This window comes from Gobio gobio (genome assembly GCF_949357685.1).
Source record: "Gobio gobio genome assembly, chromosome: 10".
Lineage (NCBI taxonomy): Eukaryota > Metazoa > Chordata > Actinopteri > Cypriniformes > Gobionidae > Gobio > Gobio gobio.
Window position 1 is genome coordinate 10,300,235 of NC_137116.1, and position 16,617 is coordinate 10,316,851.

General features: G+C 38.7%; 2 protein-coding genes across 2 annotated transcripts in view; both read right to left on the bottom strand.

Moving 5' to 3' along the window:
• Positions 1–16,617, bottom strand: part of rab35b (RAB35, member RAS oncogene family b) — a 761,740-nt gene that overhangs the window by 550,125 nt on the left and 194,998 nt on the right. The gene's annotated exons all lie outside the window — the stretch shown is intronic.
• Positions 1–16,617, bottom strand: part of citb (citron rho-interacting serine/threonine kinase b) — a gene marked incomplete at both ends in the record, with an annotated part of 92,513 nt that overhangs the window by 18,839 nt on the left and 57,057 nt on the right. The window contains 8 exon segments of the mRNA XM_079826492.1: positions 3,529–3,666; positions 4,568–4,591; positions 8,016–8,183; positions 9,892–10,090; positions 10,395–10,502; positions 13,683–13,823; positions 13,910–14,014; positions 14,090–14,225. Of these exon segments, the coding sequence (XP_079682618.1) occupies positions 3,529–3,666; positions 4,568–4,591; positions 8,016–8,183; positions 9,892–10,090; positions 10,395–10,502; positions 13,683–13,823; positions 13,910–14,014; positions 14,090–14,225 (1,019 nt within the window).

The window sequence follows — 16,617 nt, forward strand, 5'->3', positions numbered from 1 at the left end:
GGGCAAACAATTGTTCATTATTTGTAGTGAAAACACTTTAAATAATTAATTGATGGTTTCTGTTGTTTCATGGTTGCCTTGTGTATTAATTTCCATGTGTTTCAGTGCAATTCTTCTACTTAGAGAAAAGGAAAAGGGACTGTGACTTTCTTGATGCACTGAGGGACATGGAGGATGCTAACCGGGCCGTCCTGCAGCATGGAAAAGAACTGACCAATATATTCAGCTGTTACTGGATAGCCAGGCCGAGGAGAGGCAAGAGTTGGCATTCCACCAGGCAGAAGCGGAAGAAAACAGACGGCAGCAGAGGGACTTTCAGACCGGGTTTCTGTCTGTTCTTGGACCGTTTGTCCAGTCGTTCAAGAAGCCACAATGACCAGCCGCTTGAATGAAGCATTTGCACTACCACATTTGTACTTTATATATTGTACGTGTTGGCACAGCTCTTGGACAGGTTACTGAAAAATACACTTTTTTATATTGTTGTTTTCACATTTTATATTTTCATTTTATTGTTCTAGTAATTTATTTGTCTTTGCACACTTATTTTAATTTTGTAAGAACTAATCTGTCTAAAATAAAGTCAAATGTGTAAAATGTCACTGTGTCTTTAATTTCCACATTCTAACTATATAACCACATTCTAATTGTATTCATATAGTGTAGGAAGCAAATAAAAGGGCTGCTGCTCGCAAGTCTTTCTGAATATGCACATAAACATATCTAGAAAACCCAAATATTATATTTTTAAATGTATAACTATGTGAATGTAGTATAATAACTTATAACCACAACTTAAGTGAAGCCATAAGTGTGGTCCTGCTTCATTTCAAATTTGAGGAAGAAGTCTCTAAAATTATGTATTTAATGAAGCATATTGTAATACTAGTCATGTGACTTTTTTTGTTGTTGTGAATGTTAAGAGATGTTATTGTGATAAAAAATAAAATACTTGCAGTCTAGTACCTAATCTTTCAACCGCTTAATTCAGTCTATTGTTTTCATTCAATTAACTTTTCACACATCTGTCATGAATGACTGAAACCTCATTATCCTTTTATAGAAAATATTTTGTTTTGGAATTGAGCTATTACAACACATTCAGATTTTGGATTGCCCATCATCCCATTTTGCATTAAAATGGTCAAAGCAGGTGAAAGTGCACGTTTAAATAAGCAGTGTTGGTAATGTGTATGCAAAAGCAGCGCTGCTTGCATCTCCTCCACTTGTTATTGTTGCAGACAGTATCGCGCAAAAGTGATTCATGTCCGTCGGTGACTGGGAGGAGCAGCCGCGCGCATTGCCACGTCACCGGACTAATTTGCCTTATCTCCCCGGTACTTTAGACCGCGGTGGAAACGCAGATTGTAGCAGGTCTGGGGGAGAAAAAGTTCCTGGGAAAAAAGTTCCTGGTACAAATAGTTCCGGGTAATTTCGGTGGAAACGCGGCTTATGACTATCCAAAACAGGATTGATTATGTTGGTCAGAAGAGAGGAAGATGCCACATTTGCTGTCACTCATTAATTTACACTCGCACTAATTTAATGCCAAGGCTATATATTACAAAGTGTAGTGTTATAAATGTAGTATTTTACATTTAAAACTAGACATATTATGTTATGTTTAACCTGATTGGGTCAAACAACAATGCTCAAGGAGAAAAAGGTGGTATCATATACAAAACATGTATTGACTAAACAAATTAAGCCAACTAATACAGGGAGTGCAGAATTATTAGGCACGTTGATTTTCTGATCATATTTTTTTTCCAGGCACATTTGACCAATTCCAAACCACAGTAATCCTAATAACTACTATTGATTTAGTATTTAATAATGTATAAGTGATATATAATTGTTCATGAAGGCTGGAAATGAAAAACACCTTATATTCAGGTGTGCAGAATTATTAGGCATGTTTTCTTTTACAGATAAATTGAGCCAAAAAAGAGATTTAACTCAGACTGAAAAGTCAAAAAGTATTAAATGCCCATGAGAAGGATGCAATACTAATGCAATACTAGACATTGCAGTTAAGGCGTGACCATTGGACAGTGAAATGCTCGTTGGGTCAGCAGGATCTGACAAAAACAGGTGGTGAAGAAAAGACACCTGTTAACTGCAAAAGAATTAAGAATTAAGGTGAAGAATTAAGGGTGAAACCATCAGGAACCCTTTAGTCTCCAGCGCCACCATTTTCCAAAGCTGCAACCTACCTGGAGTCTCCAGAAGTGCAAGGTGTCAGGATCTCAGAGACTTCAGTTAGGTAAAGAATCCTAAAAAATGACCCCCACTAGATAAGAATCACAAGCTGAAGTGTTGTAAAATACATGAAGCCTGCTTTTTTATAGGCTTTATAGGTTTTATAGGTTGAGAATGACTCTTGAAGGACCAGCACCACATCCTCTAGTACCACTGTTTGAAGAATTCATCTTCCAGAATCTGGCAGTACGTTTTGGGAGTTCATTTTAGTCCATCCTGAAGTCCGTTTTGCAGAGATGGACTAAAAATGAACTCCCAAAAAGTACTGCCAGATTCTGGAAGATGAATTCTTCAAACTGTGGTACTAGAGGATGTGGTGCTGGTCCTTCAAGAGTCATTCTCAACCTATAAAATCTATAAAGCCTATAAAAAAACCTTCTTCATGTATTTTACAACACTTCAGCTTGTGATTCTTATCTAGTGGGGGTCATTTTTTAGGATTCTTTACCTAACTGAAGTCTCTGAGATCCTGACACCTTGCACTTCTGGAGACTCCAGGTAGGTTGCAGCTTTGGAAAATGGTGGCGCTGGAGACTAAAGGGTTCCTGATGGTTTCACCCTTAATTCTTCACCTTAATTCTTAATTCTTTTGCAGTTAACAGGTGTCTTTTCTTCACCACCTGTTTTTGTCAGATCCTGCTGACCCAACGAGCATTTCACTGTCCAATGGTCACGCCTTAACTGCAATGTCTAGTATTGCATTAGTATTGCATCCTTCTCATGGGCATTTAATACTTTTTGACTTTTCAGTCTGAGTTAAATCTCTTTTTTGGCTCAATTTATCTGTAAAAGAAAACATGCTTAATAATTCTGCACACCTGAATATAAGGTGATTTTCATTTCCAGCCTTCATGAACAATTATATATCACTTATACATTATTAAATACTAAATCAATAGTAGTTATTAGGATTACTGTGGTTTGGAATTGGTCAAATGTGCCTGGAAAAAAAATATGATCAGAAAATCAACGTGCCTAATAATTCTGCACTCCCTGTATGATTCATACTCTGTTAACCTGTATTTGTTGCCTTACAGAGCTGTATTTAGGTTGATTTGGTAGTTAAAGTATATTTTTGGCTTGGACATTTTTTATAGGCAATACAACTCGATGAAAATACCGGTATTGGTATCGACAAGTACCAAAAATTAACGTATCTTTATCATTCTCATCATGGAAAGAATGGTATTCGGCACATCCCTACTTGTAAGTATAGTGATGGTGTGGTGTATGTTTATATGGAAAGGGTTTAGGTGTGATCCGTACCGATGCAGGTCGCTGCCTGCCGTCCAAAATGGACAGTGTCCAGACACACGGTGCAGCGGGCCGCCCTCATGTTGAGCCCTTGCGTGAAGCGGTGAGGAGTGTTGTGATGGATCCTGTCCTTCACACGTCTGGTGTACTCTAGAGGATCAAACAGACGCTCTTAAAAACAGTCTTATACCCACCTATATAACTTATGCAAACAGGCCAAAGCAAGCTGAAAATGTCCTCTCCTGAGAACATTTCTCCAGCAGAGGGTGAAACCAGCTCTGGGAACACCGTACTGTCCAAGCTGTCATTGGTAGCTTGGGTACGAGCATGCAAGGATTTCGGAGTTCTCGCATTCCGCATGGCATACAGCAGGAGTATGGCCATAAATACGAGATAAGCTCAGTGTCCTGACTGATCCAGAATCAGTCCATGATGAGTGGAAGTCTGCAGCCATAAAACCATGATGACCTGATACAAAACGGGTTCATTCAAAAAAGATTCCCATAACTGAAGCTTTCGCTAGAAAGACATGTTTGGATCCGGGCAGAGAGCTTATCTCTGCGGGAATAAAAAGATCATATCAAGAAAGAATAGATAATGGAGAGACGCCTGGTTCATTCTCAGGAAACAGTGCCATTTGTGTCCCTATGACTGAACACAGTCACATTATTTAACTCTGTTTTGTCTGTATTTTAAAATAAATGTTTTGAAAAATTGAGTCTGAATATTAGCCAACTTGGATGATCTGTGTGTGTGCGCATGTATGAAGTGCATTTTATGCATAAAGCTGCAGTTTGTCTGTGTCCCACACTATCTTTAAAGCCACTTTATTCGGAGACACTTGCCCATTTAACATCACATTTGAGGAAATTACATCATTCTGACCACATGGTTTAAACAAAAGTTTCTCTGTACTGTTTTCACTTATATCAGCCTCATCTTGATCGCTGAGCAATAACCTTTTGAAATGAAATCAATGAAAAATCCTAATATTTCAAGGCACAAAAATGGCACGGTTTCTTGAGAGTGGGCCGCCTAAGAAAGAACTTACTTTCAGAAGTGACTCTCCTTATTTCTGTGGAATGACAACAAAGAGGACAGTGAGTGTGGACATGAGTGAAAACATTTGCAGCAAATACGTACGGTCTGACGTCTGGAGTCCTTCAGAAGAGACAGTCTCCTCATCTTATATTCAAACAGTAATAAGCATCAAATCAGCCTTCTCCTACAAGCTTCTGATTTAAAGTGCCCCTATTACGCTTTTGGGGATATTACCTTTCATGTAGTGTGTAATACAGCTGTTTATGAATGTAAAAGCTCTGCAAAGTTTTAAAGATCAAAGTCTATGGAGTTATTGTCTCCTACTGATTCTGAACTTCCTGAAATTACAGTTCTACTTCCTGCACAAACCTACATGGGTTTGTAACACATTTGCATAATGCCAGCCTATGGTCTTCATTGGCTGTTGGTGAACAACGTCTACTTTTCCTCACCCTCAAACACTGCAGTTGTTGCTGAGACTGGAAGAGTTTAATGCAATTCCAAAGGATGAGATTAGTACAGTAAAACCGATGCCATCGTTACTGTTCATATCACTGTGTATCAAGCGCTAAGGAAGAGCTGAAATTCAGATATGCTAATGGTCGTTTATTTTCAGACATGCGCTCTAAGCTTTCGACCAATCACAACAGACTGGATCGTCTGACCAATCAAAGTAAAGTAGACCAATCACAACAGACTGGGGCATCCGACCAACCAGAGTAAAGTAGACCAATCATAACAGACTGGGGCATCTGACCAACCAGAGTAAAGTAAACCAATCATAACAGACTGGGGCATCTGACCAACCAGAGTAAAGTAGACCAATCCCAACAGACTGGAGCATCTGACCAACCAGAGTAAAGTAGACCAATCACAACAGACTGGGGCATCTGACCAACCAGAGTAAAGTAGACCAATCCCAACAGACTGGAGCATCTGACCAACCAGAGTAAAGTAGACCAATCACAACAGACTGGGGCATCTGACCAACCAGAGTAAAGTAGACCAATCACAACAGACTGGAGCATCTGACCAACCAGAGTAAAGTAGACCAATCACAACAGACTGGGGCATCTGACCAACCAGAGTAAAGTAGACCAATCCCAACAGACTGGAGCATCTGACCAACCAGAGTAAAGTAGACCAATCACAACAGACTGGGGCATCTGACCAACCAGAGTAAAGTAGACCAATCACAACAGACTGGGGCATCTGACCAACCAGAGTAAAGTAGACCAATCACAACAGACTGGGGCATCTGACCAACCAGAGTAAAGTAGACCAATCCCAACAGACTGGAGCATCTGACCAACCAGAGTAAAGTAGACCAATCCCAACAGACTGGAGCATCTGACCAACCAGAGTAAAGTAGACCAATCACAACAGACTGGAGCATCTGACCAACCAGAGTAAAGTAGACCATTCACAACAAACTGGGGCATCTGACCAACCAGAGTAAAGTAGACCATTCACAACAGACTGGAGCATCTGACCAACCAGAGTAAAGTAGACCATTCACAACAGACAGGGGCATCTGACCAACCAGAGTAAAGTAGACCAATCATAACAGACTGGGGCATCTGACCAACCAGAGTAAAGTAGACCAATCACAACAGACTGGAGCATCTGACCAACCAGAGTAAAGTAGACCAATCACAACAGACTGGAGCATCTGACCAACCAGAGTAAAGTAGACCAATCACAACAGACTGGAGCATCTGACCAACCAGAGTAAAGTAGACCAATCACAACAGACTGGGGCATCTGACCAACCAGAGTAAAGTAGACCAATCCCAACAGACTGGAGCATCTGACCAACCAGAGTAAAGTAGACCAATCACAACAGACTGGAGCATCTGACCAACCAGAGTAAAGTAGACCAATCACAACAAACTGGGGCATCTGACCAACCAGAGTAAAGTAGACCAATCCCAACAGACTGGAGCATCTGACCAACCAGAGTAAAGTAGACCAATCCCAACAGACTGGAGCATCTGACCAACCTGAGTAAAGTAGACCAATCACAACAGACTGGAGCATCTGACCAACCAGAGTAAAGTAGACCAATCACAACAAACTGGGGCATCTGACCAACCAGAGTAAAGTAGACCATTCACAACAGACTGGAGCATCTGACCAACCAGAGTAAAGTAGACCATTCACAACAGACTGGGGCATCTGACCAACCAGAGTAAAGTAGACCAATCATAACAGACTGGGGCATCTGACCAACCAGAGTAAAGTAGACCAATCACAACAGACTGGAGCATCTGACCAACCAGAGTAAAGTAGACCAATCACAACAGACTGGAGCATCTGACCAACCAGAGTAAAGTAGACCAATCACAACAGACTGGAGCATCTGACCAACCAGAGTAAAGTAGACCAATCACAACAGACTGGGGCATCTGACCAACCAGAGTAAAGTAGACCATTCACAACAGACTGGAGCATCTGACCAACCAGAGTAAAGTAGACCAATCATAACAGACTGGAGCATCTGACCAACCAGAGTAAAGTAGACCATTCACAACAGATTGGGGCATCTGACCAACCAGAGTAAAGTAGACCAATCACAACAGACTGGAGCATCTGACCAACCAGAGTAAAGTAGACCATTCACAACAGACTGGAGCATCTGACCAACCAGAGTAAAGTAGACCATTCACAACAGACTGGGGCATCTGACCAACCAGAGTAAAGTAGACCATTCACAACAGACTGGAGCATCTGACCAACCAGAGTAAAGTAGACCATTCACAACAGACTAGGGCATCTGACCAACCAGAGTAAAGTAGACCATTCACAACAGACTGGGGCATCTGACCAACCAGAGTAAAGTAGACCATTCACAACAGACTGGAGCATCTGACCAACCAGAGTAAAGTAGACCAATCACAACAGACTGGGGCATCTGACCAACCAGAGTAAAGTAGACCATTCACAACAGACTGGAGCATCTGACCAACCAGAGTAAAGTAGACCAATCATAACAGACTGGGGCATCTGACCAACCAGAGTAAAGTAGACCATTCACAACAGACTGGAGCATCTGACTAACCAGAGTAAAGTAGACCAATCACAACAGACCGGAGCATCTGACCAACCAGAGTAAAGTAGACCAATCACAACAGACTGGGCCATCTGACCAATCAGAGCAGAGCTAGACTGAATCCTTTATCGAACTGTTTCAGACTCTGTGAGAAAAGAGCTGATGCTACAATGTATATTATGAAAAAATGCAAGCGTTTTTTGACCTTAGATGCTTGTCAATCTAATGTAGGAGACCTTCAGAACAAAACGAGGAACCTTTAAAATGGCATAATAGGGGCACTTTCATTTCCTTGTTTTCTTAGCATGAGATGAAATGGCAAGAAGGACCAAGAGAACACAATTGTTGTATTGCTCATGTTTTGAATATTAAAAAGGCTGCAGAAGTTCCCTGTCTCCGTTCTAACCTTCAGGATTGGCAGCGTCCTTCCTGCGGCCGGAGCTGGACGACATCAGGCCGCCGCTGGGCTGGTGCTCAGGGGATTTGTTGGATTTAGTGGACATCATGAGCTGCTGGCGAGCCAAACCCGGGGTGGCTGGAGGGCCGCTGTGCTCCATAGCCTTATTAAACTGAACTGATGAGGGAAGAGAATACAGTGAGATGACAGAGAGAGCATACAGAGATGACCAGCATGTTTGATAACGTCTCGTTTGCTAATTGTTTACCAGAATTTCACTAATTCTTTATATTACTCTACTGTTCAAAAGTCTCTTCTGCTCACCAAGCTTGCATTTATTTGATCAAAAATACAGTAATATTTAGGGGTGTAACGATACCATCATATCACGATTCGATACATATCACAATACTGAACTCACAAAATACGATATTATTGCGATACTCCAAGACATGAGGTAAAAGGTTAACAAATGTACTGTTGATTAAAATGCTAGATTTTATATTACATCAGGTGTAGAAATGAATAGGCTTGGACTTGGTGCTGGTCACCCAATGCACAGGACAATGCTGACACCAGAATACAAATATTCATGATTCTGAAACTGAAAACAATTATTTTATTGTCACTGACTAGATATATTTTAAATAATTTTACTGGTAACATAAGACATTTGGCATTATCAGGAACCACATATATTCATTATTATACGTTATATTCAACATTATATATAGCAGATTAATGTAGTACTGAAACTAAAACTCTTCTCACAGTAATTTTAATTTTGGGGTTCATTTTGGGGTAAAACTATACACGATATACATTGTTGCATTTTTGTATTGCGATATATTTTGACACAATATATTGTTACTCCCCCTAGTAATATTGTAAAATATTATAAAACATTTTTTTTATTAAAATATTTTGAAATGTAATTTATTCCTGTGATCAAAGCTGAATTTATCATCATTACTTCAGTCTTCAGTGTCACATGATCCTTCAGAAATAATCTAATATGATGATTTGCTGCTCAAGAAACATTTATGATTATTATCAATGTTGAAAGCAGTTGTGCTGCTTCATAATTTGACGGAAACCATCATATTTGAAACAGTATTATTTTGTAATATTATATTTGTAATATATATTATAGATGTATTAACTGTCACTTTCAATAAATGTAATGCATCTGTGAATATAATATTACAAATATTATTATTAATAATATTATTAAAAATCTTACTGAGTCCCCAGTCTTTTGAACAGTAGTGTATATTGCAATAATTGTAGTTATAATTACAGTGTGTTATTATTCTCTCTTGTCATCATTTAAGCAGAGACTTTTGAACTATATATGTGACCCTGGACCACAAATCCAGTCATAAGGGTCAATTTTTAAATAATTTATGCATCATCTGAAAACTGAATAAATATTTAGAAAATCTGCAATCTGAGGGTGCAAAAAAATCTAAATATTTAGAATATCTCCTTTAAAGTTGTCCAAATGAAGTCCTTAGCAATGCATATTACTAATAATAATACATTTTTGATACAAAATATCTTCATGGAACATGATCTTAATATCCTAATGATTTTTGGCATAAAAGAAAAATGGATCATTTTGGGCCATGCAATGTATTATTGGCTATTGCCACAAATATACCCGTGAGACGCATGACTGGTTTTGTGCTCCAGGGTCACACATATATATGTGTGTGTGTGGGTGTGTAAAATATGTAATTTCAAAGCATTCCAAACCTATATGACTTTCTGTCTTCTGAGGAACACAAAGGGAGATTTGTATGATGTGAAAAATGAAAACAAGCAAGCAGTTTCCAAATGTAACAACAGGGAAGACGAGTAAATGTTTGGAACGGCGTCGCACCCTCTCTGAGCTCAAGGCGTGTTTTCTGCAGCGCTTCTTCAAGCTCCGAGCAGCGAGCGCGTTCTTTCTCCAGCGCGGTCTTCAGGTCGCTGTACTGCAGGGGAACAGGGGTCCCGGTGGGCACAGTGGGCCCCTGCGCCTGCCCCTGAGCCGCCAGCGCCGCCAGCAGATCCTCTCGACGGCGGCCACCAAAAAGCCCCTGCACCCAAAACACAAGACGACGTGAATCGCCCAGGCTCACGTGCCAAGCTACAGGAGTTCAGTATGCTAGGACTCTATCCTGCTATTGGATCCCTAGATATATCCAGTCAAATTAGGTGTCCCTTTCTACAACTCACATATTCAGGGCGGCTGGATATATGGGTATGTATGAGATTTCTGATTGGCTGCACGGTTAGTATGCGGTTATTGGCATATGTAGCTCCAGGGACACCTAATGCGCAGCTCAGCAAGCAGTTAGTCAGATTAGTTAATGAAGTGAATTTACAGCGGATGACTCTGACCTTTTTCTTCTTAGAGGGGTGCTCTACCTTGGCCTGCAGGAAGTCTATGAGCTTGGTCTGCTGGGTGATGGTCCCCTCCATCTTGACCTTCTCGTGAGAGTACGCCGCCTGCAGGGGGAGCAACAATGCTCTTAGTAAGTTTGGAATGGAAAAGTATTCTGAATATATAACTGTAAAATATCATAATGTCAACAGCTTTCACGCATATCTTTCAAAATAAAAGTCTTTTCATCAGTAAAATAATTAGAATAGACCTTTATCACAGTGGAATTGGTTACTGAAGTGCCCGTCGAAGCAGTGTATCATTTCTTCCGGTTATGCACACTGATTAGAGATAACATTATGACACTTCCTAATATTGTGTTGGTCCCCCTTTTGCTGGCAAAACAGCCCTGACCCGTCGAGCTGTGGTCCAGTTCTGATGCTCACATGTCCACTGTTGGCGCTTTCGGCCAACATGCACTGTGTATTCTGACACCTTTCACGTGCATCAATGACCCTTGGCCGCCCATGACCCTGTGGCCGGTTCTCCACTGTTCCTTCCTTGGAGCACTTTTGATAGAGACTGACCACTGCAGACCGGGAACACCCCACAAGAGCTGCAGTTTTGGAGATGCTCTGACCCAGTCGTCTAGCCATCACAATTTGGCCCTTGTCAAACTTGCTCAAATCCTTACGCTTGCCCATTTTTCTGTCATTTTTCATTGATAGTTATTTCACTGTATGTAATTAACACATTAATGCCAAAATTCTTAATAGTCAAAAGCAGTCGCGCAGTCAACATGTTACTGTTTGAGATTAATTATCCTAAATGTTTAACATCGTTACATTTCTTTAAGGCAGTTTCCGTGCATTCATTAATGTATTTTAATACTGCTCTCACGAAAATTAACCATGTAAACCACAGTTTAACTGTGGTATTTGTAGTAAAACTGTGGTAATAAAAATGGTAATCAATCCGCGAAAAAAAACATGGTTACTACATTTTTACTATAATAAAACCATGGTTAATTTTCCTAAGGGTGTTTATCAGTCAAATTCATAAAATAAATGTAAATTCAACAGGTATGAAATATGATCAGTAAGAGAAAACACTGTTAATGAGACAAGAAGCAGTGGACTGTGGCAGGTTAGTTGGGAAATAAAAGTTTCAAAATGCATACTACACACAAACGTACTCCTGCGCTTTCAGGCACACCCATGCTTTCCTCAATTCTTGTTGTGTCGGGAAATCGGGAAAACTAAGGTAGTGTCATTGTTTAGAATTAGAGCAGCTGGATCGCTGCAGTAACACCAGGCAAGATTAGTTTTGATTGCGTTGCGATGGGACCGGAAGTAGCGATACACTGCTTCACTTACCGGATATAGGAAGTGTGATAAAAGGTCTATTATATCTGTTGTTGTTTCTTTGACTACACACTCCAGAACCCACTCAAAACGGTATTGCGAGAGAAAACACTGATCTAAAGAACCTTTTATCACTATAATGAACCATTTGTGTGAAATGGAAAGAGTCCATGAGTATTAAAGGGATAGTTCACCCAAAAATGAAAAATTGCTGTTAGTTAAATGTACTCACCTTAATGTGGCGTTCACACCGGACACGATTGACACGAATAATTAGCGCAAAGGTGGACGCTTGAACTTTTTTAGTTTACTCGCTACATTCACTGTACAACAGACGTGAATTTGCGTCATGGGAGGGGCTTCTGCCAGCCGGCTCGTCTCGTTGAGAAATGGCTGACATGGGCTGTGTTTACACGTCTTTTTTTGTTAAAATCTACTGTTAATGTGTGACAAAACGTAGTTTTAAGACTCTTTCAGTCGATAATGTAGTTGTTTAAAGCTCAAATCTGTGGTTTATTTATATAAAGAGTGCCTATTTGAACATTTTATCTAGCGTTGTCGGAGTTGTGAGCTCCAGCGGATCAGCGGCGGTCAGCGCTCATCAAAGCCGGCGAGAGCAGCCTTTCCTCGGCCAGTCCTTCTGACGTCTGCCGCTGGCTCTGATGTCTCTGTGGTGTCTCGAGCTATTATTCGTCTTGTGTATATGTAACGGGCGTTCGGTACAGTTCGGTAGAGCTCAGTACGGTTGCTTAAATAGTACCACCTCGGTTTTTAGCAGTATTTTGTTTTGCTGCTATTAGCCTCCTATGAAACTTCGTCTTGTAGTTAAAAACACCCACATGCCGAGAAGTAGAGGCGGCACAATTACTGCAATCATTCTGTAATCCCACCCACTTTAAAGCAGTGCTAACTGCAGTGGAAAACCGAACCAAAGCAAGCCGATCCGTGCCGTGCCGTACCGAGTTGTACCACGCAGTGGAAAAGCGAAGCGAGCTAATCCAAGCCATACCAAGGGTTACCATGCAGTGGGAAAGCACCTTCTGAAGCGAATTGATGCGTTTGTTTAAGAAAAATATCCATATTTAAAACTTTATCAAGTAAACTTTCGGCCGACCGCCTTCCGTGGAAAAGTGTTGAATGTTGAAAGTGAAACTCAAGATGCGTACGTGACGTCATGACGATTGTACCTGGTCGCGTTAGTCTTTCGATCGGCAGAGGAACTTTCAACAATTTTTCCATATATTGAACAGGGAAGGCGGTCGGCCGACAGTTTACTTGATAAAGTTTTAAATATGGATATTTTTCTTACACAAACACATCGATTCGCTTCAGAAGGCCTTTATTAACACCCCAGAGCCGCGTGGAGCACGTTATTTGACGGGCAGATACACTTTTTATGGACATCAAAAACAGAGCAACTATAAATCCAATTCTAATGCTTGGATTAGCCTGGACTTTTGTAATATACCTCAGATTTTATTAGGCTGAAAGAAGAATGTCATATACTCCTAGGATGACTAATTTTCATTTTTGGGTGAACTGTCCCTTTAATGCTTTTATTTGAAAATATCCAGTAGATTACATATAATGTTGTAAATAATGTAAACAGACCGATCATTTTGCTTCACATGGCCTCAATGAATTGTCAAGAGCAACGGGTATTCATTTTGTTTTGCCTGTGCGTGTTTTTTTGACTCTCAAAATGATGGTAGCCGTTAACTTGCATTATATGAATCACCAAGGACCGCGTTTTCTGCTAAAAATCTTCATTTCTACAGAAGAACAAAAAGACGCATAAATCTTGGATGGCCTGGAGGTGAGTAAATCAACAGCAGATTTTCATAATTTGCTGAACTATCCCTTTATTAAAGATACTTCATGGAACCGTTGCCAATTGAAAGCCTTTATTTTAAAGATGTACAACTTTATGTGTATGCGCACCTGTATGTTCTCCAGCTGGTACTCCAGGTCTGTTCGCTCGGTCTTCAGAAGGTCCGTCTGGTCCAGCGCGTCCTGAAGTCCTTGTGTCAGTCTGAAGATGTGGCTCTTCTGCATGTCCAGCTGCTGCTGCAGTTTTGCTTGCTGAGAAAAAAAAGTTACAGCATGACACACAGCTTATGCTATTCGTGTTTCAAATTCGTGTTTTGAGTGCTAGTGCAGTGAAGCACCTCGTCCATGAGCCTCTGTTTGAGCTCTCGTTCCGACTCCAGCTTCTGCTGCAGGCTGCGCGCGTTCATCTCCAGCATGGCGTGCTTCTTCTCCAGATCGCTCAGCTGATGAACACAGAGTGAGTATGCATGTATGTGGTCATTTAGCAGACGCTTTTATCCACAATGACACACACTTACAGTGTCAGAAAGACCTTCGGCCTTGAGTTTCTGGTCTTTCAGGGCCTGTTGCAGTACCAGGATTTCAGCTTTATGCTCTTTCACTGCCAGTTCGACTGTCTGGCGAGACTCGGAATTGCGCTGCTCTGCACGGAGTCTGGAGAAATAGGGAGAAGGAGTCATCAAACAGTGTTTCTATCTCTACACTTAACGTTCATTATGTAACTCTTATATAACTCTGGACACTTCTGTGGACGTTTAGAAAATAAACTTTTCCAACAAACTTTTAACACACTTACTAGTTTATTTTGTACACTGATTATGTACACCGAGTTATATATCACAATGAATTCTGTCTTTTTTTTTTATGAACCAACAAATACAATTTTCATTACATCTCAAAGGATTCATTGTGTCAAAATATTTTATAAACATACAATAGCTAGCATTTTATGTATCCTAAATACATGCAAAATGTAAATATTTGCATTAAATATATGCAAAAAAGGTATGACTTCATTTAATTACTTTAGTTTATGCCATTAATTATAACTATCTGTTAACATTATTCGCATATTATTATATATTATTAAAATGTAACTATTTAAATATATCTGCAGTTTTCACTGTTGTAAAATAATCAAACTATTGTTTAGTAAAAAGTAAATAACGATTATGATTATGAAATAATGATTTTATAGTAACTGTTTATATATTTACTTTACTTTACTTTATTTTATAAAAGGACCATGTACAATTTTTAACATAAATGTTTCCATTTCATGTATTGTACCGGATTTAGCTCAAAGCTAATTTTCACCCGCAGTCCTTTGGCAGTTCAACATAAACAATAAAATAACATACCCAATACATATATACACAAATACACAAAACAAACAATTAAACAGCAACCATGTCAATGTTTACAAAGCTGATTACATTCTAAAAAAGATTTCAACTGCATTTTAAAAATTCCAATAGATTTACACCCTTTTATATCTTCTGGCAAAGCATTCCAGTTATTCGTCGCTTTCACAGCAAAAGACGATTGTCCAAAAGCAGAACGACGAAAAGGAACAGCACAATTTCTCATAGATGATCTAGTAGATCTTTCAGAAATATTAGGACGGAAACCAACAAAATCATTGAGTACCGAAGGAGCCAAACCATTTACAATTTTATAAACCATACACAAATTTTTAAAAAGCACATAATTTTCAAAACTCAATAATTTGTATTTCTTCAAAATGCTACAATGATGAAAACGTTTAGGTTTTTTATCAAGAGTTTTTAAAGTTTGTTTATATAGGGATTTTAAAGGCTTAACCACATTTTCACCAGCTTGACCCCAACATGTGAGACAATACGAAATATGAGACAGAATTGTGGCATATATAAGGATTAATCTATATTTCATTCATAATAAGTTTGAAGCCTATTAAATGTTAAAAAGCTTTCAATGACACTGTAATGTTGAATGGCTATAATTAATGTTTAAAATGGGGGAGGGTCTATTTCATAGAGACATCAGTATTAGTATCAGTGAAACTGGTCTTTATTCATAAAAAGATGCCATTGAACAAATATTTAAAATATACTGTCTGTTTTTTCTACATTCATTTGGTGATTTACTGTGAAATTATTACATTATAAAATATGTCTTTTAAACAGAAAAATGTGTGAATCTAGTTTTTTTATTTTTATCGATTGACAGCACTAAAAGAAAGTTTACATTAAAAATATATTATGCCTACCCATTATCTATCTACCTTTTGTATATTGTATGTTCAGATATGACAGATTGATAAGCAGACATGCTATTTATGACTGGATGTAACTTTTGATACTTTGTGGTAAAAGTGGCTCTCATATTAATTTTGTCATCAGTGTACCCTAAATACATGCAAAATGTAAATATTTGCATTAAATATTTGCATTTATTTATTTTTTGCATTAATAAATGATAAAAAAGTTATGACTTTAATTATTTTAGTTTATGCCATTATTTATAATTATCTGTTAACGTTCTTCGCATATTATTAAAATGTAGCTATTTAAACATATCGCAGTAAAAATAATAAAAAATATTGTTAAGTAAGTAAATAACTGATTTTATATAATATAATATATAGTAACTTATATATATATATATATATATATATATATACAAGTATATATTTTTATAGAATTTATATTAATTAACAATGTATTATTTAATCTTCATTTGCAGTTTTCATTGTATAAAGCAAGAAAATGAAAATACACTTTATTTTAAGGTGTCCGTGTTACAGTGTAATTATACATTTAAGTGCTGAGTAATAATTAACTACATGTACTTACTATAGGGTTAGGATTAGGATGGTGTGGTTTAGGTTAGTTGCATTTAATTAAGCACAATTTATTAATTACTATAGTAACTACATGTAAGGTGTGTAAAATAAAGTGTTATTATAATATTTTTAGACTACAGAGAACCGAGGGACATTTGATCTTTCTAGCCAGGCTTAAACATGAGCACCATGCACTAACTGCTGGGCCACGGCTCAGAC